This window comes from Littorina saxatilis, linkage group LG3 (genome assembly GCF_037325665.1).
Source record: "Littorina saxatilis isolate snail1 linkage group LG3, US_GU_Lsax_2.0, whole genome shotgun sequence".
NCBI classification, from domain to species: domain Eukaryota; kingdom Metazoa; phylum Mollusca; class Gastropoda; order Littorinimorpha; family Littorinidae; genus Littorina; species Littorina saxatilis.
Window position 1 is genome coordinate 9102487 of NC_090247.1, and position 23591 is coordinate 9126077.

The 23591-nt window shown below is 44.5% G+C and overlaps 1 protein-coding gene across 1 annotated transcript in view; it reads left to right on the forward strand.

The window, feature by feature from the left end:
* Positions 1-23591, forward strand: part of LOC138961089 (uncharacterized) — a 91334-nt gene that overhangs the window by 27275 nt on the left and 40468 nt on the right. Inside the window, exon 13 of the mRNA XM_070332685.1 lies at positions 12437-14560. Coding sequence (XP_070188786.1) covers positions 12437-14560 — 2124 coding nt within the window. The remainder of the gene's footprint in view (positions 1-12436; positions 14561-23591) is intronic.

Genomic DNA, 23591 nt, shown 5'->3' on the forward strand with positions numbered 1-23591 from the left:
CTCTCACTCACTCTCTCTCTTCTCTCTCTCTTCTCTCTCTCTCACTCACTCTCTCTCTCTCTCTCTCTCATCTCACTCACTCACTCTCTCTCTCTCTCTCTCTCTCTCTCTCTCTCTCTCTCTCTCTCTCACTCACTCACTCTCTCTCACGTTCACTTTCTCTCTCTCACTCTCTCTCTCACTCTCTCTATCTTTCTCTCTCTATCTCACTCACTCACTATCTCTCTGTCACTGTCACTCTCTCTCTCTCTCTCTCTCTCTCTCTCTCTCTCTCTCTCTCTCTCAGAATGACAATAGTAGTTACACAAAGAACGTTCCCGACGTTTCAGTTTCCGGACCCGTAAATTTTGGCTTGACGGTCAGGAAATGTCAAATGAATAATTCCATCATCTTCGTCTCAGCTTGTCGCTTCTACTCTGCGGCGTTCCTTCTCTCTAAGAAACACAACCTTGTGTGTGTGTGTGTGTGTGTGTGTGTGTGTCTGTCTGTCTGTCTGTCTCTGTCTGTGTGTGTGTGTGTCTGTCTGTCTGTCTGTCTGTCTGTCTGTCTGTGTTATTGTGTCTGTATGCTGTGGGTCTGTGGGTGTTATTGTGTATGTGTGCGAGTGTTTTCGTGCGTGTGTGTGAGTGTGTGCGTGCGTGTGTGCCGTTAGTGTGTGTGTGTGCGTGCGTACGTGCGTGAGTCTGTGGGGACATGCCTGCTTGCTCATGTGCGTTGGTCCACGCGTACATGCCTGTGTGGAATTTGTACCTGTGTACCAATCTTAGCCTTGTCAGGGTATGTGGGGCAGCTGGAAGATATGCAAATCATGCCGATAAATTTTCTTGTGGAGCAGCGAGAAGTGGCTGGGTGAAGGGTTACGAGGACCTTGTCAAGAGTTGTCGTAAGTCACAACCTGTGTCACTTCACCTCTTGCTCTGGCCTCTTCTCATCTGACTCATACGTCATTGAGACAACTGGGTCACTCGCCCACAGTACTGTACATGTAGGTTGAGAGGTGTGAGTTCTAGATCTCTCTTGAACTTAGTGGGTATTACATTTTATTGTCACTGTTGGAATGTCGTGTTCTTCTAATATGTAAAGGTAGTTTAATGTACACAGTATGTATTTGCGTTGACATTTATGCCAATGTTTCGTTTTGCATCCTGTGGTGGTGACGTCATAGGGTCAGGGTGCGTGATAAAGAGGGTCATAATGGCTGATGATGGTCGTGACTTTTGAGCATTTTGTCTTTCTCTCTCTTTTAATGTATGTATAGATACATGTGCCCTTACCGCCTTGGAGCTATTGTTTTTCACTCATCAGTGTCAGGACCGGACAGATGAGAACTAGCTAGGCTATTTCTGATACCTGGGTGAAAATAAGGACACATACACGTAGACGTAACAGTATGTGAATAAGAAGAAGGCGTTGAATGTTTTGATGCAAAGTAGTAAGGTGCTATTATAATACGAAGTCTCCGACGACAGTAGTTTCAGACTAGACACAAGCAGACATATACCTAGCAATCCGAGCGGCTTGTACTGGCTTCGTTGCAAATAGATGCGTTCAATCCGTCCGGCATAAATTTCACAAGAATTATTCTTTGCGGCTTTAATAAAAAAAAATCTCTGGTAAAAATATAAGTCAGTAATACAACTGGATTGTGATCTCTGAATTAACAACGCTAAAGTTCAACATTACCACACATTCATTTGGGTTTTGATAGAAACAACAGACCTTCATACGCTCTGGAAAAAAAAGAGACAGACGGGTAGCTCGGACAGACAGGCGAACGGACAGATTGTTGCATTATCATAATACCGTGACTTTTGATGATCAGGACTCGTTATTTCTATATATATGACAGTGGGGGACGTTAAAGACAACAAGAGAATCGTTGCATTTTCATAATACCGTGACTTTTGATGATCAGGACTCATTATTTCTATATATATGACAGTGGGGGACGTTAAAGACAACAAGAGAATCGTTGTAGAGAACCCGTGTAGCTGTCACCATACAACGTGTTCAACGTGACAGATTTACGAGTGTAAAACTTTAGTCCCTGTCATGTAAGACTGTTCGACGAAAACAGTGTGGACAGCTTCCAAGCTGTGACCTTGCATACATGAAAGATTCACTGCATATCCTGTGTAGAACAAAGTTCGCTGGTGCTTTTTCCCTTTTTGCATTGTAAAGACATCTTACCGTGAAACGAATTATAACGCGAACGAAAAGACGAAGAAGAAGAACAAAGTGAAACAAAATGTTAATGTGCACTTATGTCGTTATGTCACTTTAAACCGAGGTAAAAATAAGGAAGTTTCTGACTATTTTTTTAAAAGTCGTAGATTTGATGTGGGACAGCGTCCGTCTTCCCATGAATCTTTATTTGAACTATGCAAAAATACGCACACGCCCGCACGCACACACACAAACACACACACACACACACACACACACACACACACACACACACACACACACACACACTTTTCATGTGTGTGTGTGTGTCAGTGTACTTGTGTGTAGCCTATATATATATATATGTGTGTGTGTGTGTGTGTGTGTGTGTGTGTGTGTGTGTGTGTGTGTGTGTGTGTGTGTGTGTGTGTGTGTGTGAGAGAGAGAGAAAGACACACACAGAGACAGAGGGAGACAGAGAGAGAGAGAGACAGAGACAGAGGGAGAGCGGGGGGAGAGAGAGAGAGAGAGAGAGAGAGAGAGAGAGAGAGAGAGAGAGAGAGAGAGAGAGAGATCACTAACTGGTACCGTATTAAAGAGGAAAAAGAAGGTGATGGGTTATAAAACCAGGCATGTCACTGGGCGAGATGTTAAGGCGACCTTCCACAATCCTTTTTATGGACCGTTTAGCACCGGCATCCAAGATGCCAAGCTTGTTTAACAAGGCTTTAAACAAGAAATGATTGCCCCCCAAAGCCTGCACAAGTGTCTTTTGCATTTTCTAGTGACTTTTATTGTTTTGGAATCTACGGTTGATGGTGCTCTTAAAGTCTTGCTACACCGCCGTCACCGGAACTGTTTTGGTCCAATAGTTTGAGAGCCTTGTTGCAAATGTTAGCTAGCCTTGACAATGGTGAAAATCGGTCAAAGTGGCGGAGGGGAGGGAAGGGGGGGGGGGGGGGGGGGGGCGAGGCACACGTAAGGGCAACTGTACTTCTGTGAAATATTTTGAAGTTAGGTTTCATTATAATTTTTTTTTTTATAAGTTTCCGTCGTTGTCTTTCAGTGTTTGCATTTGACTCAGTGACACAAGACATGTTCCATGGTATTGCTTAGAATAAATTTGTTCTGTTAGGTGCCGTGAAAATGCCGATGGTACTGGCAGAAGACCTGACAAGATCGATGGAACATTTAGATAGACGACCCTATAATTATTATGTTTTCACATCGGATTATTTACAAAGCAGATGATGGCAGGCACCTGTAAAGGCTGTGTGTACGGTATATCCGTTCGACCTTTCTGCTGAATTGTGCACTATATATTGTGTTTACCTGTGATCGATCAGCGTAGGTGCACCCCCCGCGGGTTAGGGGGAAGAATTTACCCGATGCTCCCCAGCATGTCGTAAGAGGCGACTAACGGATTCTGTTTCTCCTTTTACCCTTGTTAAGTGTTTCTTGTATAGAATATAGTCAAGTTTTGTAAAGATTTTAGTCAAGCAGTATGTAAGAAATGTTAAGTCCTTTGTACTGGAAACTTGTATTCTCCCAGTAAGGTCATATATTGTACTACGTTGCAAGCCCCTGGAGCACATTTTTGATTAGTGCTTTTGTGAACAAGAAACAATTGACAAGTGGCTCTATCCCATCTCCCCCCTTTCCCCGTTGCGATATAACCTTCGTGGTTGAAAACGACGTTAAACACCAAATAAAGTAAAGAAAGAACAAACAGTAAGCATAGAAATGCATCGACTGTGAGGAGTGTGTTGTGAGTGTTGATTGTGCTTCTTCGTATTACTGATTGATGTTGGTATTGTGCGTTGTCGGGGACCATGGATATGAGAGATATTTACGCTGTGCAAGTCTCACCTCTGTTATGAACAAATATATTTCAATTAGTTTTGAGCGCTGGTGAACGTCAAGGCAGTATCTATTTGAGTTGAGCGTATAAAAACACACGGAACGAGCGCGCCGACACAGATACAGACAGTGTGACACGCACAAACGCACGCACACACACATACTGTCACATTTAGATCAAATTAACCTCCCTCCCCCCTTCACACACACACACACACACACACTCACACACTCACACACACACGCACGCTCGCACGCCCAGAGAGAGAGAGAGAGAGTTTGTGTGTTCACAAGTTGATGCGAGGCACGATTCATTGTTTTCCTATTAGGATCGATACAGACATAACGTCTTCTGTTCCATCGATTGCGAAGGTTTTGTGCGACTAACCTACACGGACTCAGTATATATACTCGCTTATTTATAGATTTACGACTCTGACTCATGATGACAAAGAAGTGTCAGTGAGCGCGAAGCGATTTGCGTCAAACACACGGATAGCCTAAGTTTGAGATATAAAGACATGTATACCCAATTTAGCCGAATTTTGTCGAAACTCTTCATTGTTGAAAGTTGATTTAAAGATTTTCTGGTCTTGTCAAAAAATCGTGTTTATGACGTCAGAAAGGGACACATATGGATGCGTTGGTATATGTTCCATTGCATGATATTTTTTTACAGAGCGTGGTTATCGGTGCAAGATATGGAGGGGGAGGGGGGGTGGAGGGTTGCTTGGGTATGGTAAGTGATATTATGATTGACATCTCTGAGTGCTAGATTCTTTGCATATTCGACAATGGCGATCCAATTCCCGCTGAAGATTTACAAAACACAACACAGACTTCCCGTGCTTTATTCATTGGGATCCCAACTGGTATCGCTTCTTGTGGGGGTTAGTCAGTTTCCATTCCACAGTCTTGGCTCTTAGTTCTCTTATCGATTCTTTTATCGATCACGATAGCAATACATAATTGATGGCAGGGGATTACTTTACTATCAGTGTATCAGTGTCATGGTCGCGCTTTCCCTATTTGGGTCGATTCCTTAAGTATAATAATAATAATAATAATAATAATAATAATAAATAACTTTTCTATAGCGCGAGTCCCATCAATTGGCTCCAGGCGCTTTACAAATTCATTATCTTGCTCAATGTGTGTGGCGGGGATTGTTTTGTTGGGGATAGTTTCGTTTGGGCCTAGCCTGCCTGTTTTTCATTCTTCACCCCTCGTATCCAAACAAATCATAAACTTATCTTTTCTTTATCATGGCACCGTGACTTGTGTCTGCATCTGTCCAATAAACCATAAAAAACAACCTATTCAGACACTTTCATTTTTCACGATGCATATATGTCACACTTTTGGTACACAGCTTTATAGAATGAGAATGACCCATATGGGTCAACTCAATGTATATAGCGGAGATTTGTTTTGTTTGGGGGTTGTTTTGTTTGGTTCTGAGACTTCTTCTTCTGTGTTCGTAGGCTGCAACTCACGCGTGCACTCTCTAATGGGTGGGCTTTCACGAGTATGGCCACTTCCTCTCCGCTATTTAGCCAGTCAGTCATACTCCTTTTTCGGGGGGGATGCATGCTGAGTATTTTTGTTTTTCTATAACCCACCGAACTCTGAGTATGTGTTTACTTCTATATTGTTGTTGTTGTTGTCAAGGTGTTGTTGGTATTGTTGGTGTTGCTGTTGAGTGTACCCATGTTTATCACTCGTGGTGCATCGCGGTACCACGTGGTACAGGGGTGACTGTCATCTAGATGGGAAGGTTACGGGTACGTTTTAAATCACCCCTCTATATAAATAGTCATGGGACGTAAACCCTGATTTTGTTTGCATTGTAATACATTAGCGTGAAGGATGGAGCACCACGTTTTGTCTTACCTTTGAAGAATGATAATCGGGGAACATGAACTTTTTCTTCTTGTTGTGAAAACATAATGAGGTGTTTTTCAATGGTTTGCATTCGTGCTGCCAGTAAATCGGGGTTTGAACGACCGCCAGTCTTCGTAGTCGTTCCAATTGCATTCCGAGATATGTAAATGATGTAAAGTTGTAGTTTTTTGTCGGCGTGTGTTGAATATTGTCAAGACAGCTATGCGATTAAATCCTCTCCCCTCAGTATCAACGCCAGACGTTGATTATTCTTTCCACTGACACACACAAACGAGGACATTATTTCTTTCTTTATCTCTCTCTCCCTTCCTCTTTCTCCTGTGTGTGTGTGTGTGTATGCGTGCGTTCGTGCGTGTGTGTGTGTATGCGTGCGTGCGTGTGTGTGTGTGTGTGTGTGTGTGTGTGTGTGTGTGTGCGTGTGTGTGTGTGTGTGTAAGAGTGCGCACGGGCGTTACCAGTGTTAGACCGTTCTGGTATTTAACTGACGTCACGAACAAAGAAAGTAAGAAAGAAAGAAACAAACAAACAAACAATGCTTACTTAATTCTCCCAAGCCTTCCAAACCTTACGTCGATCATCGCCATAAATAACAACAGCACGCATTTTGTAAGCTCCCCTCCTCCTCCTTTTTTTCCATCCACCCAAATCCTATTACACTCCTCCCCCTTTTGTGCACATAAGCATTTTTTGCCCCAGCTGTCGCCAGTCAACAAAACAAGACATGAGATTCCTTACCCCTGTAATGCACACCTTTGCTTGTGCTTCTGTCGTGAACACAAAATAGCACGTCCAAGTACGTGGACAAGTTTTCATGGTAGTTTTGAGTTTGTGTGTGCTGTTTTATAGTGTAACAAAGTTGTTATGTGTCTGTCTGTGCGCTAGAGAGAGAGAAAGAGACAGAGACAGACAGACAGACAGACAGACAGACAGACAGAGAGAGAGAGACAGGCAGACAGACAGACAGACAGAGAGACAGACAGACAGAGAGACAGACAGACAGACAGACATAAACAAAGAGACATAAACAAAGAGAGAGAGAGAGAGAGAGAGAGAGAGAGAGAGAGAGAGAGAGAGAGAGAGAGAGACAGACAGACAGGGGGGTATTGGAGGTACTGAAGGGGGGAAAGAGACTCAGAGAGTACTAGAGTAATAGAAGATTTGTTCAATTCAGTGCACAACGTTCGTAGAGTCAGCCAAATTTCTCATCGTTCCGTGTCTCAACAAGATTATTTCTCCCGCTTTTAGTAAGCAATTCGTCCTCGAAGTAGAATGTTTATTCTGACATGTCTGAGAAGAGGTTAAGACTATCGATTTGTTGGCTGAAGTAGCGGGTCCCTCTCAATCGTTATTGTGTGACGTACCAGTCTTGGCCAGGTAATCGGATTATGTCGTCATCAAGAGTCGTAGTTGTCTTGGTGGTACAGAGGCAAACATCCCACAGTCCCTTTGGAAGTACAGTCGAACCTGGCAATAACGACCACCTAAGGGACCGAGAAAAAGTGGTCGGTTTTGACAGGTGGTTGTTATAGAAAGATTAATAATTACAGGAAACAACTTCGTCACGGATCTTTTGGGTGTCCGTAATGGACAGGGGATCGTTATGGAAAGGTAAATAATAAAGAAAGAACTTCGTCACGGATCTTTTGGGTGTCCGTAATGGACAGGGGATCGTTATGGAAAGGTAAATAATAAAGAAAGAACTTCGTCACGGATCTTTTGGGTGTCCGTAATGGACAGGGGGTCGTTATGGAAAGGTAAATAATAAAGAAAGAACTTCGTCACGGATCTTTTGGGTGTCCGTAATGGACAGGGGGTCGTTATGGAAAGGTAAATAATAAAGAAAGAACTTCGTCGCGGATCTTTTGGGTGTCCGTAATGGACAGGGGGGCGTTATGAAAAGGTAAAATAATAATTAAGAAAGAACCTCGTCACGGATCTTTGGGGATGGCCGGAATGGACAGGGGGTCGTTATCAAGAGGTGATCGCCAGGGCAGGTTCGACTGTACCATGTATGGGAACCTCCGATCTGTTAGTGTTTGTTAGTTAAAAAGATTGTTGTTACCCGGCTGCAGCCAATCTTTCATCTCATTCTATGGATATCAACGTAACGCCTTAAATGTGTATGGCTACTCTTCGGTCGTGACAGGAACTTTAGAGTTGAATGATTTAAGTTGGTAATGTAAGACAACCGTCGAATCGAACGGAAAAAATAATCATGCTGAGATTACGCCAGCAGCTGCGAAAGATCATAAACAAACTGACACACAAGCACATTCCAATCGTACACGTTACTCCCCAGAGCCACCCACGCGCGTAAGGTTGTAATCAAATCTCAATCATCAGCGCAAAAAATACACCCTACCCGACTACACCTTTTAGTACTGATGACCTAGTCAGAATTTCCCAATCGCTGTCAGTAGAAAGTCCATGTGCAGACATGGTTCAAGTCAAATGACGCAGTGAGAAAACAGCATATGATTCACCAGTGTGTGGTGCGGTGTCCCCCTTTGTTGTTGTCTTAGCATTGGGAGCAGGGAAAGGTGTTTCCCCTAAAAGCTGACAAAGCACCTAGCAGCGTTATTGATCTGGCTTTTACGTCAGGTATAGAAACGGAGGGGGGAAGTTTCCGGTTGCACCACAGGCGCCGGAAAACCAAACGAAAATGGACGATTTATTAAAATGTTTAACCGTTTGTTTTCGAGGCTACAAATATCAGGAAAGCAGACATCGTAATTTAGGAAACGTGAACGTGAAAACATTGTGATTCAAAAGCTTTATAATTTTAACCACATCTGCATACTTTATGTACTGGAAGAATACTAGTCCTTTCACTATAGCTTTTTAAACAATGGTACACAGTGTGTCCACGCTGTTGTTGTGATAACGAAAACTGTCGATTTCCAGTGACTGTTGTCACCAGCATACGGTGGCGTATGACCTGTGCATGTGATAGCGCACACAGACATACACCAGACGGTCCCTCACACAGGTAGCCAAACCGTTGTTCTCGTCGCAGCATATTCAGCAGTAAGGATGGTGGCGGAGGTGATGATGATGATTCACGCCTACCTCACAACAACGGCTGTCTTTCTGTCTGCCACGCGGACAGGGCAAAACAGAAAACAACTCCGTCGTTGCTAATGGCGACTTTTTGTGTTTACTTCAGTCTTTCCTCATCGTTCTACATCAAGTGTTTACTTCTTATCGAACGCAGTTTTACGTCAGTGACCATGCCGTTTGTGTGTGTTCTTGTGTGATTTTGCTTCCTGCAAGGTAATGGATACAGGACTCAGTGCGGGATACTTGAAATCTTGGCGATGACTCTCTGTTCTTAGTGTGCATTGTGTCATTTGAAATCTTACTGCAGACTTTGCACCTTGGGTCTGGCTTTGTGTGGACTGTGTGATTTGATACATATGGACTACTCGTAACGTAAATTGGTTTTTCTTTGTTTTACGACGTTTCAATTTCTAGTTACAAATCTGTGAGTTGTCAGGCTTCTTTTCAATTAGTACATGAACCATTATTTTCAAAGTTACAGATTGTGAACCATATAATAATTGTTCTTCATTTTCTACCGGCCTTGATTTTTCCATGAAAAAGATTGTATGAAATATCTGCTTTCTAATTTCCACCCTGATTTTTCGTGTTACGGCAAGGTATAGACGATAGAAAACTCGTTTGTGTTCAGCCGTGCAAGAAATTCACATTAATTTTCTGTCAAAGCAACGACAGTTTCTTTTCACACGATCGAAAGCCAACCAGCGGAAGTCCTCTTCTTTCAAACCCACAAAATCGTCCTGCAAGGTAGTGATACTGGCCGGGTGGACAGAGATAATCGATGTGACACAAGCGTGAGGCTATCCGAGTGCGCTTGCAGCTACCCGGGGTGTTTGCGACCGTTAGAGTTTGAATACCCATCGACTTCTTGTTGTGGTTGCCGGAAACGTCACGCGGAAATGATTCCAGTTGTGTGGCTTTGTGGATAGAAGTGTGAATCATGTTCTTGTGACTTGCATGTACCTGTGTGCGTTTGATGTCCAGTCACGCCCAATATAGGTTTGTGTGGGTCAGAGTACCCGGTGTGACGCCGTCATCTTGGCCCTGCCGTCATATTACCCCCTTGATTTATACTCGAGACTGAAATGTCGTTTCCTGGTAAAATTATTGAAGTGAAATTATCTAAGGACGAAAAGCATGTCAGTTTCTTGCATGTGAAGAAAATTGGTGGTGAAATTTAATAGATTTTACCCAAAAATTCGATTTCTTCGAAAACGTGCACCGAGTGGTTACGTCCCTAGAATGAGAAGGGAAACATTTTAGGATGAATCAAATTTCTAAGTTTAAATAACAAAAATTGGTTGGAAAAATTTGGCCCCATGAATGTGAGGTACCCAAGGTCGCTCATCAGTATACTATCGAAGTGTGTTTTTTTGTTCAGTGTGGAGTTTATACAAGATCAACGAGGCCGAGAATCGTAATATGACGGCAGGGCCAAGATGACGGCGTCACACCGGAACCGTTTCTTGTTTATGCTAGGGATTCGATTTTGGTCAGCTCACTGGACAACATGCCTGCATTCACAAACTATACACGTGGATAGCTGGGATGAACCTTTATTCCTCAGTGAAACTTATGGAATTGCATCGAGATAGTTTGATCTAAAAAGTATGAATTCAGTTTGTGTGGGATTGGCCGAACCTGGTATAAAATGAGTGTGTGTAAAAATCGGTCAATGACTTCTCATAGTTGAGTAGAATCGAGGAACTGCGCCGTATGAGTTAATCTGCTGCATAGTAGGAAGTAAACTTGGGATTGACTGATCCTGGTATGAGTGTGACCAGTGACCGAGTTCTAATAATAGTCACACCAGCTGGTGTTGTGGTTACCTTGTACACTCATATTGCTGGGTGGAGAGCGAAAGTTGTGAAAAGTTGTGAAATTTGTAACAACAGCCACACGCCCACACATGTATAGCTTTTTAGTCATGCGGTTGTTATTGCTGGACAAAAAAGTAAGAGAGTACTGACAGTTTTGGTGAGAGTACTGCACCCGTGCACTTAAATCTGCGTGGAATATATATATAAAGCATCTTGTTTTGTTTAACGATTTCTCACAACGGGCGGTTAGCGTGACAACTACAGCTACACGCTCATTAAAAGCGGGGTGTTTGAAATATACTGTTTTGATGAGATTCGTGTTAACCACTAACTCCGAAGAGTAGAGGGCATACTGTTTGGTGACTGATACATGTAAATTGTAACTTATAGTTGTGTAACACTGGCCTTTCTGTGCTTACCTGGGGTGTACTGAAGCAAGCCGGACCCCGGAAAGTACATACTGTTTGGGCGAATTAAGTATCTAACAAATAACTGACCACCCCCACCTCAGTGTACACTCACCTAGGTCTGATAGGACTGGGTGGCCGAGTGGTAACGCACTTGCGCTCAGAAGCGAGAGGTTGCGAGTTCGACCCTGGGTCAGGGCGTTAGCAATTTTCTCCCCCCTTTCCTAACCTAGGTGGTGGGTTCAAGTGCTAGTCTTTCGGATGAGACGAAAAACCGAGGTCCCTTCGTGTACACTACATTGGGGTGTGCACGTTAAAGATCCCACGATTGACAAAAGGGTCTTTCCTGGCAAAATTGTATAGGCATAGATAAAAATGTCCACCAAAATACCCGTGTGACTTGGAATAATAGGCCGTGAAAAGTAGGATATGCGCCGAAATTGCATAATTGTAAAGTTATGATGTTGCGCTATATAAATGCTCATTTATTATTATTATTATCATTATTATTAAATGGCTGCGATCTGCTGGCCGATGTGAATGCGTGATGTATTGTGTAAAACAAATTCCATCTCACACGGCATAAATAAATCCCTGCGCCTTGAATATGTGCGCGATATAAATTGCATAAAATTAAAAAAAATATAAAAAATCCCTGCGCTTAGAACTGTACCCACGGAATACGCGCGATATAAGCCTCATATTGATTGATTGATTGAACAGAGAGACTGGGTGCAGTGAAGTGTAGCCATTTCAAGTTCACCCACGACACAATCAGGTCCTGTGTCACCAGTCGATTACCCCGCTAGGCACCGATGTTACACCACGCTATTACTCTCACCCGTAATCAACCCTAGTGTAACCTTTTAAACCTTGCTTCCTTTACCCGCCGGCGGTTTCCCCCTCCCCCTAAAGCCATTGTATACCCTTGCCTGTCACCACGACTGAAGAAGGGGGTTTTGCAGGTCTTACAGGTACATTCTTTGTGTTCGGGTTGCCGCGAAGGTCTCAGGTGGAAATCACTGGAGTGTGACAAAGACATGTAGCTCGCCTCAGACGGGGGCGTACATGGATTGACCAAATCCTCTGTTATAGGCTAAAGGCCTCGGACTGACCGAGTGAGAACTCAGAACTCAGAACTCAGAACTCATTTAATTGTCATAAAAACACAGTAAAGGGTTTATCAGACACGAAGTGGATATTTGTAAAGAGTGACTGAGTGACCACAATGAGTGGGAGACTTATTCAGAAGCGCTCCAGCGCAGCGGCTGAGCGGTCACAGGTGCAACTGACCGGCGCCCAGACTGTAGTAGTGACCAACTTTGGTAGTACAACTTCACAGCTTTCGAGACCCATCGACTGGGAGAAGACGAAGGAGGAGGAGGAGGAAGGAGCGGGGGAGGTAGAAGGAACAAAGTCACTGCCCGTGTTCCCCCTCCCTCACTACCTGGCCCTGCCCCCGGGCCTACCGTCACCGCCCCAGCATTCCTTGAGTGACACTAGTTTCGCCGTGGTGACAGGGGAGGAGAATAGTACCAACGTACTGGCCGGGGGACCCTCGTACAAAAACTCGCCCACCTGGGCACAGCCGTACGAATACACCGCATCTCAAGAAGGTCAGTACGAAAACCCTGCAACTTCTGAAGCCAGACAGCACGAAAACACTGCCACGTGTGAAGGACAGTACAAAAACTCTGCAACCTTGGGACCTCACGAAAACACTGCCACTATCGGACAGTACAAAAGCACTGCCTCTTCGGGACAGTTGGAAAACGGTGTCAGTGAAGACGGGGGGAGCCTGGACAGTGTCAGTGTCACCAGCAGCAACACAAGCAGCAGAGCAGCAACAGGTGAACCGCTGAGAGTGTTCCCCTTACAACACGGAACCGACACAGATTCCCAAGGGTCGGGGTCCTCGCTGACGTCATCGCCCAACATGCATTCCGTCAACAACAACTACCACGTGCAGAGACCCAGACGATACCAGAAGAAGGGGTCAGCCAATTCCACCCCCTCGGGGACCCCTCCCTCCCTGCCCCGTGGGTCTGTGGTGGCGGCGTCCAACTCTCACCCTAGGGGCCCGGCCGTGACAGTCATCCCTGTGTCGTATCGCTCTCGCCGTCACTCGGAAGGCGCGCTGATAGGGAACGGCAGCGTGATAGTAGCGGGCCAGCGCAATACCGCGGAGAGGAACAAGTTACACAGTACATGTACTGACAGCGGTAGTGGCGCGCTAAGAAACGGAGCGCACACAGCCAGCGGAGAAGAAAGACAAGTCGGGGACAGACTACACCAGCAGGACAGGGGGAGGGCCCATTCACAGTACGACTTACACACCTCCTCGCCAGTAGTGCTAGTACCGGACTCCTCGCATTCCTCACACCACTACTTCAACGGGACACCACCACACACTACTAGTACTACCAACGGCAACCACCTCGATTACTCTACCTCCATCGCGGACCAGCACCACGACCAACGCGTCCTGATGCGGCACCTCCTCACCTCGTCGTGGGGGCACCGGGGCCGTCCCCCTCCCGGCCTCGACGACAACGCCAACCCCCATCATCATCCCCACGGTCATAACCTCTACCACACCTACAGCCGCGGCAGCAGCAACGGCGTTCATGGCCCTCTCCACAACGGTGTCCACAGTGTCAGCAGCGGGAACTTGCTGTACCAACCCACGGGTGCCCTGACGATGGTCAGCTACAACAGACATCACGGGGGGTTCGAGGAAGCTCCTCACAGAGCCCCTCCTCCTCATCATCACCCTCCTCCTCATCATCACCCTCCTCCTCCTCCTCGTTCTCATTCCTCCTCTACCTCCTCCTCCAACCTGATGAAAAGTCGCGGCCTCTTCTCCTCCATGCCTTCGCTTTTCGGGTCCAAAGACACTCTGGACAAGAAGGCCCTGAAGAAGGAGAAGAAGAGGGAGAAGGAGGAGAAGAAGAGGATAGAGAAGGAGGAGAAGAAACGCAGGAAGCAGGAGAAGAAGCTCCTGGCCGCGGGAACTCTGCCCAGGAACTGGAACTACGTCAACAGACCCATAGAGAACGTGTACATGAGGCCGCCCTTAAAGTTCCACGCTGTGCCCATAGACTTTGAGGACTCTGCTCCTTCCCCTCCCCCCACTCCTGTGAAATCGGTGCCCACCACTCCAGCGGGTCATGCCAACTTCATGCTGCAGAGAAAAGCTCTGCATATGAGTGCGCCTGATTTGGCGCGTGTGGAACAGGTGTACGGAGCTACCTTGAGACGCCCCCCGCACCCCCTACCTCAGCACCAGCAGCAGGATACTGCCATTTATGCCACATCTTCTAGGCTGTCCGTTCATCAAAGGTTTGTGGAATTTTTGGTGGTGTTTTATGTTTTCTTCTGTGTTTGTTGATTTGTGGGTTTTGTTTACATCATACTGTGAGGGGAAAAGTTAACGTTTTACGAGTTCTAAGGATTTGGTGTAAGCGTGTTTTTATTAATTTCTTGTATACACGTTATAAACAGTAACAACATTAAGAACGTTAACAAGCAGACTGCTTATGGACACGTTCTAAAACTGATAATCAATACACATTCTGATAACAAGACATGGCGAACAAGGATTTGAGTTTTACCAGTTCTCCACTTTAACCCTCCTCATAATCCTCCTTCTTCTCTTATTGTCCTTTGTTTTCATCACCATCATCATCGTCATCATCATCATCATCATCATCATCATCATCATCATCATCATCATCGTCATCATCATCATCGTCGTCGTCGTCGAAATTCTTCAGTAAAGGTGGTATGTGTCGTTATATATCTTCGTGTCTGTGTGTGTTTATAACTAATATAAGTCAAATATAGACGCGTTTTTCTTCGATGACAGTTGACACACTTTCTTCCAAACTTGATTCCGTCATGTCTATGGATTCCTTCATGTCAAGGTACACATTGGTCTTAATGTCGTCATGTTTATGTACACACCCATCCTACGTCGCAGAGAACTCATCATCCAGTAGCTCACTCGTTCAATCAACACCGTTTTAGCATCCTAACACAAAAAATTCTCGGTATGCATCCTTTTCATGCCACTGTCTTGGGGTCTCCGCGGAAGGAGCTTTGACGACAATTGACTTTCTTTTGAAGTCTGTTTACTGTCACCATAGCTATTCGTGTTATTGCTGGGGGGATGCGGCGAGCTGTGAGACCGATTGCGTCAATTGCGAAGTGTACACAACACTTTTTTTTAATTTTTCTTCTTTTCCCCAGAGTTTTTGCTCGAAGGATGGTGTTTGTTTTAGGTAGAAATGTACATCTATATATATATATCTTCGTGTTCATTATTTGATGAAGGGGTTGGGAGTTGAGTGGGAGTTTGTTTGGGAGCGAAGCTGGTATGTTTACTTAGTGGCTTTTAGGGTCGGCTATAGGGGTGCTGAATGTATGATTGTACTGCAGTTATTTTTGACATTTTTTAAATTCGTGAACCAATTTAGTATGTGGCGAGTGTGTGTTTGTGTGTGTGTGTGTGTGTGTGTGTGTGTGTGTGTGTGTGTGTGTGTGTGTGTGTGTGTGTGTGTGTGTGTGTGTGTGAAAGAAAGAGAGAGAGAGAGAGTTGTCATGAATGATTTACTATTGGTTAGGTAAGTACTTATGATAGTACAGACCGCTCTTATGGAACACAAGAAGAGGAAGACAACACTAGCACTTAACAGTGCAAACTATCTCACTAGGTCGTAGTCAAATCCCAAGTAAACAACACGGTGCCTATTTATAGTACTTAATCCCATTGAGGTATCTCTACATACGAGATAAAATCAAGGTTGCCTGCTTTGTATGCGTGTTCTGTTTGCCGTTCCTCAATTAGTAATCACTTCGCATTTTATCGAAATTGGGTGGACTCCAACTTTCGTTCTCATAAAACGGGATGGGATTAACCTCACTGACTAGACGTCGGTCGCATTTTTCACATATATATGTATGTAAGCCTATTCTCTCAATGTGAAACAGGCCAATCTCTGTAAACATTTGAACCTTTCTCTTAGTCAGAGGTGGCTTTAGGCGACGTCGAAAGGTATCATCAGTGTTGTTTTAAAACATGTTTTAGTGAGGATTACTAAAGAAATGCATAGATCTAAGTAAATGCAGATGACGTTAAATAGGGAAATGCAACTGAAGTTGTAAAGTATATAATAGAGATAGTGTGCTTTTCAATGAGCGAATCGGCGATAACATCATAGTTCTGTATTCTATAATTTGTGATTTCAGCTGCACCATGAAACATTTGTTATTTGAGTCGCGTGTATGTTGTATGCGTTGGGTGATTTGTGGGTTTTTAATTGGGTTAGTAGTTCACCCTTTTCACTGACTACAGTTCGTGCAAAAAAAGTGTGTTTCATTAAAATGTCCACGACTTGTCCAATTTCGTAGTTACTCTTACAAGGGGCAACGAGACACACAAAGCTTACGCTCCACATTAAAATGCCTCAAGCTTATATTTTTTATGTGAAATTTATCTTGTCACTGTGCATGCCCTGAAGACACAAGACAAGTGTCAACCCCAGTCGTGGGATTGAAAGATGAGCTGGCATGGTGTTTCTAAAAACTGTACGGCTGACGCTGTCGGCTACGTGTGGCAGATTCGTATTGCCGTCACACTGCAGACTTGGTGATTACATCAGAGAAAGAGGACAGAAACGTACTCGACTTGGCTGTTGTGTTGAATATAATTGTCATTAATTCAAGGGTGTTGCTGGGAAAACGTCATATTTCTTGGCAAAATTTGCCACACTGGCCATAAGTTTCGACAATTTTCAGAAGTTTTAGTCAGTATTCGGCGTAACCTTTACCCCACCGTTAAAATATTAATTTGGCATTTCAGCGTAACATTTTCAATGATGGCCGATTTTTGACGATTTTCGGCTTTTCAGAGTGCCGACACCACTGCAACGCATGAGTCTTTTTTTTCACATGAGTTGTTAAAATGGCCTTTACCCCAGCAGAACTTGACTTGAACACATGCAATAAACTCTTGAGAGTTATCTGAGGGCAAGACCTATGAATTATATTGCAAGTATGTCTGAGTCATCTTCAGTAACATCAAAATGAACTAATTGTACAGTATAGTGTGTATATAGACGATATGCTATCCATTTGTTCAGTTTGGGCAAAAAAACAAAAACGCCCACTAACAAAACCACAATTTCATTTCGCAAAGCGTACGTATAAGTAAAAATTCATTACGCAAAAGATACCTAAGTACAATTCACATCACGCAAGGCGCCGGAACGATTGTACAATGTACATAGAATTCACAGCCGGCTGTGAGTGTTACACCGATGCCACGTCTAAGGGGAGAAAATGTGTCGCATAAATAATCTACGACCCACGTGGAGTGGTATAAATATCTGAGCCTGTTGTCCTGATGTGAAGATGGATCGTTATTGTTGGTTATGGTGTAAGGAAGAGTAGTTCAAGGAAGAAAGAAGGAAGGGGAAAAACAGACGTGGGAACACACGTAGAGACAGACAGATATATATGTCTACACACAAGTGCATGGACATACTGACAAGCACACAGACAGAAAGACAGACAGGGACAGGTAGATAGTTATAAACATAGACGAACACGCGTAGATGCAAGCGCACGGACGTATTCACACACACACACACACACACACACACACACACACACACACACACACACACACACACACACACACACACACACACACACACACACACACACACACACACACACACACACACACACACACACAACCCGATATATTATTTATGAGTGAAAAAGGCCTGACAAGATCGAACTCTAATGAGAAAAACAGGTCATACACGGTCATATTATGGATATTTATATATCCTTATTGGGTCTATCTTGTTGCCTAAAGCGTGGATTACCCGCACCTCAGGAGTTAAATCCTGGATCAGACAACTATTTCCGCAAAGTCCTGCTATGTTACCAATCAACAGGCTGACCAAAAGCATTGAGTGGATTTCCAGATTAGGCCAGTTCAGGCTTTATCTCGCTAGGAACGGAGCACTGTATTTTCGCCTGTCAGTAGGTTAACATTAGTTGCTCGGGAAATACTTTGATAAATGTTGGTGATAGCCGACTGTAGTATGTACACATATACTGTGTCCGTGACACTTTTACTACTAAAGTGTGTGATGTATACAAATGTGGTCATGTTGTTTTGACCTTTAAATGAGCTGAAGTCAACAGTAACTTTGTGAATAACTCTTTTTATTGCAGGATATTGTTGGGTGCTCATGCAGTAGAATTATGATACGGTTACCTGTACGATAAACTGCCTTTGGACAGTACAATGTTGATTTCCCCAATTCCACGCGTTTAGCAAGGTTGACCTAACTTGACCGATTCTGTTGAGTTTTATCAGAAAGAATATATCCTTGATTGATGAGCCCGATGTTGAGTTGGCGAAGTCTCCGCGAAATCTTCTTCCGAAAATTCAGTACCAAAGCTCCGTGCATCGAGGTTCGAGAAGTCATTGCGAAGTCAATTAAGGACAGTCTCAAGACGAACTTACCAGAAGATGAACACTGAAGAACTCAAAACTTTTAAAACAAAAATCAACAACAAACAAACAAAGGCAAAACTCAATGACGTGAAGACGTGATTTCTTTCTCTCTAGCATTGATAAAGTCATGTGGTTACTAGAATTCGAACAAAACAAAGTAACTTTCAAGAAAACGCAAAGAATCGACGCACAAAGTGTTTCAAACAAGACGAAGCGCAACCTAAAGAAACAACCCATTACACGCTTTAAATACTCCGACGCAAAAAAACCGGAGGAGACAACGCGATAGCAGGGACAGAGGGAGAAGAAGGAGGGGGGAAGGGAGGGAAGCTGTAGAAGACCCCAGCAAACTAGAAGCAGAAGACACAAATTCCGACACAGCGGTGTGCCTCCCCAGCCCCCCAAACCCTGTGATTTGCTCCAAAACCAAGTTGAACGATGGATAGGGTCGAACCTGGTCGAACCCCTAGTTAGAGGGTCCCGCTTTACTTTTTGTGTCTCTCCCCCTGAGAGCTTTGTGTTGACTCACACACTTCTGATTGTATTCCTGCCATTCTTTACCTTGTACACACAGAAACACTGTATAAAGGTGTAGGTTTTAAACACCGTGGAGACTTTTTTTTAATTTTGTTTAAATGCGGTTGTGTTTGAAAGGATGAGAGTTTCTTGCGATGAATTGTTATGTTGATACAAAGGTATGTCTGTGGTATCTGAGTTGGAGGAGTTTATTGCTCGAATTCTTTCACCTGGAAAGATGTCAGGTGTTTTTGCTGCTACTGGTGCCGTTCTGTATGAGTCTGTCTGCTTGTGTTTCCGTTTATCTGTCCAGTTTCTGTCTGGACTTTTGTGTCTACCTTAAACAAAGACCAGGGGTTTGTTGGTCTTTATCTGTGTGCTTGTGCCTCCGTCCATCTGTCTGTCTGTCTGTCTGTCTGTCTGTCTGTCTGTCTGTCTGTCTGTCTGTCTGTCTGTCTGTCTGTCTGTCTGTCTGTCTGTCTGTCTGTCCGTCTGTCTGTCTGTCTGTCTGTCTGTCTCTGTCTGTCTGTCTCACATGTGGACTTCTGTGCAAACCCTAAACGAAGGGGTTTGTTGATGTATCTTTCTCTTCCTCTTTATGTCTCTCTGTCTCGGTCTTTGTCTCTGTCTCTGTCTTTGTCTCTGTCTTTGTCGCTGTCTTTGTTGCTGTCCCTCTCTCTGTCTTTCTGTTTCTTTCTTTCTGTCTGTCTGTCTGTCTGTCTGTCTCTCTCTCTTTCTTTCTCTCTTTCTCTCTCTCTCTCTCTCTCTGACTCTTTCTCTCTCCCCCCTCCCCCCTCCCCCCGCCCTCCCCGTCTCTCTCAGTCTCCCCCGGCACTTTCTGTCTCGTACGTACAAACACAGACACACATGCATAGACACAGGCACGAACGTGCACGCGAAAACAACAACAAAATCAACAACAGCAACAACAAAATCAACAACAGCAACAACAAAATCAACAACAACCACGACGACGTGCTAACGGTAGGAGGGACCCTTCACAGAGGGCATGTCTTACCATCGTGACTAGGTCACGTTTTCTGCCACTGTGAAACTGACATGGAAATGTTTTCGTTGGAAAATGAACAGACAGGCTTGTAACTCAAGTCATCCCAATGGGGAACAGACAAGACTTGGAAACATCAGGCCTGAAAGTGAGTGGGAGAGTGTGTTGAGAGAGAGTGTATTGAGAGAGAGAGTGTATTGAGAGAGAGAGAGGGAGAGAGAGAGAGAGAGAGAGAGAGAGAGAGAGAGAGAGAGAGAGAGAGAGAGAGAGCGAGAGAGAGAGAGGGCTACAATGGGGGTTTGTTTCTAAAGTCCGTTGCGGCACGATCCCTGACAAGGAAAAACAAATATTGTGTACAGAAGAACATTTCTTGGGAAATACGTACATTTTAGAATTGTGCTATTGGAATAGAGAGAGAGAGAGAGAGAGAGAGAGAGAGAGAGAGAGAGAGAGAGAGAGAGAGAGAGAGAGAGAGAGAGAGAGAGAGAGAGAGAGCGAGAGAGAGAGGGCTACAATGGGGGTTTGTTTCTAAAGTCCGCTGCGGCACGATCCCTGACAAGGAAAAACAAATATTGTGTACAGAAGAACATTTCTTGGGAAATACGTACATTTTAGAATTGTGCTATTGGAATATATATGTGTGCGAGAGAGACAGAGAGAGAGAGAGAGAGAGAGAGAGAGAGAGAGAGAGAGAGAGAGAGAGAGAGAGAGAGAGAGAGAGAGAGAGAGAGAGAGTTTAGGGGGAGGGGCGAGTAAAGGGGTATGAGTTCTTCACCTGAGGATAGATTACCAAGCACACGTAAACCTGGGGTTGTTCGGGGGGAAATATAGCCATTATCCAGTCGGCTTGCCGTCGGCACGAAATGGCCTTCTCCGTTCTTCTCTAAGGTCTGCCGCAGGTATTCTCACTCAATGTTGCGACATTGTATAGCATCTTCGTAACGCTTGGTCCTTATTTTGGGGGCATCATCGTAACCCTTGGCGATGGGCTACTGACATAATGTCTTTGTTTTTGAGTGTTTGTTTCTCAGTCTGTGTCACCTTTGGCCTGTGACTTTGTTTTGTTTCACAAAGAAAAATTTCCATTTGTATGTAATATTTTAATGGCCAATAAAGTGCTGTTATTGTTATTACTGTTATTGTTATCACACTTTGGCAACATTCAGCACCCATTTGTCTCTGTCTCTGTCTGTCAGTCCCCCCCTCTCTCTCTCTCTCTCTCTCTCTCTCTCTCTCTCTCTCTCTCTCTCTCTTTCTCTCTCTCTCTCTCTCTCTCTTTCTCTCTCTCTCTCTCTCTCTCTCTCTTTCTCTGTCTCTCTCCCTCTCTCTTTCTCCCTCTCTCTCGAGTCCCCCCCCCCCCCCCGTCTCTCTCTCTCTCTCTCTCTCTCTCTCTCTCCCTCTCTCTCACACTCCCTCTCTCACACTCTCTCTCTCTCTGCCAACCTCTGCCACTTTCTCCATCTCTCACCGTGTCTCTTTCTGTCAGTTTGATTCACTAGCTGTTAGTGTAATTATTCAGACACGGTTTTTCTGTGTCGGCCCGTATCTGTCTATCCCGTGTTGTTGTGATGTTCCACCTACCTATCCCATATCGCCAACAGGTCTCGGTGGGCAACATATCTTTAACACCAACCCTATTATTTTCATTTCGTCGACAAGAAGAGTGGGAAAATCGGTGCGATTTTTTCCACCGGTGTTATCTTCTTAATGATGGGGGAGGGAGAAGACTCACAACTTCAGTTTTCAAGGCCACTCTAGATGTTGGACATATATTATACGTATAATATAGTGGGATGTACGGACGGTGAGTGACATGGGATGGGACAGGATAGGGAGGGGAGAAACAGAATGAGGAGAATTTGCGGGGGGTCACTTTTTGCTGACGGTATAGATTTGGTGAATGGGAAATGTGTCTGCTGAGACTTGACAGTTGAAAGTTGTCAGCGTTTCTGAAACACTTGATTGTTTGAATTGTAAACTGAGTCGGAAGTGACCGAATGCTTTTGTTGTTCACCAGTTTAAAGTAAAGATTCCGCCCCCCCCCCCCTCTCCCCCTCTTTCCGCCTCTCTCTCTCTCTCTCTCTCTCTCTCTCTCTCTCTCAGTGCATGTCTCGTTCTCTCTCGCTGTGCGTGTCTGAAGCCCCCTTCGCGCTCTCATTAAATTAATGATACACGTACATTAAAAGCTCCGAAGTAGAACCTGTCAGTTCAGTTTACAGAGCTGTCACACAGTAATTATTCGGAGACGAAAATAGGTCCGCATCACAAGTCCCATCTTTTTTCTTTTTTTTTGACAGACTGGACACACTTTTTGCAAGCTTTGACCAACTTGTGTCAGACTGTCACTTGGTACAAGCAAACTAATCGCCATAAGCGTAGTGACCACAAAACAAACACCGTCCTTATTTGTACGCAGAATTCCGAGCCACCACGAAAGTTGTGTCGTGCAAATACGGACTTAGAGCCTTTACAGTGGCCACAACTACCCTTTCGCGACCTTCGCGAATATAAGTCTTTCTACCTTTTCAAACCTGGCTTTTTTTTCTCCAGATTTTCTTTCATAAGGTCTTTGAATTTACACCCATTTTGAATAAGACTTTAAATCTCCCTTGTTAGACCTGTTTTTTTCCCCAGATGTTTTGTAAAGGACTTAAAATTAGGTTCCACTGTAGTCCTTGGCGGCAAGGGCAGCGAAAGTGCTGGCTAAACACACGCGGGGCACTCAGGACGTAACGTTACCGTTGCACTGTCCACACTGCTATGACAGGTGCGTGATACGGACAGTGGTCAGAGATTGTGGTCACCACCACCACCAACCTATGCTGTGGCCAGCTTTACAGCTGTAGCAGGTGTCACTGTGTTGTGGTCATTGTGTCAGGTTTTGGCGAGTGGTGATGTACAGTGACCACACGTGTCACTGTGTTGTGGTCATTGTGTCAGGTTTTGGCGAGTGGTGATGTACAGTGACCACAGGTGTCACTGTGTTGTGGTCATTGTGTCAGGTTTTGGCGAGTGGTGATGTACAGTGACCACAGGTGTCACTGTGTTGTGGTCATTGTGTCAGGTTTTGGCGAGTGGTGATGTACAGTGACCACAGGGGTCAGTTTGGGTTGGGTAACAGTTTAGTACTGTTATCTGTTTCCCAACGAAGACGATGAACGCAACAGTGACATATCATTATGTTATGGAAGGTAGTTTATCAACGCTTGCCTGCTTGGTCGTTATTGCATGTTACAACCCCCCACCCTCTTCCGTCTTTAATAAGAAAAGTATGGACAAAAAACAACAACAAAAAAACAATCCCCTGCCCTCTT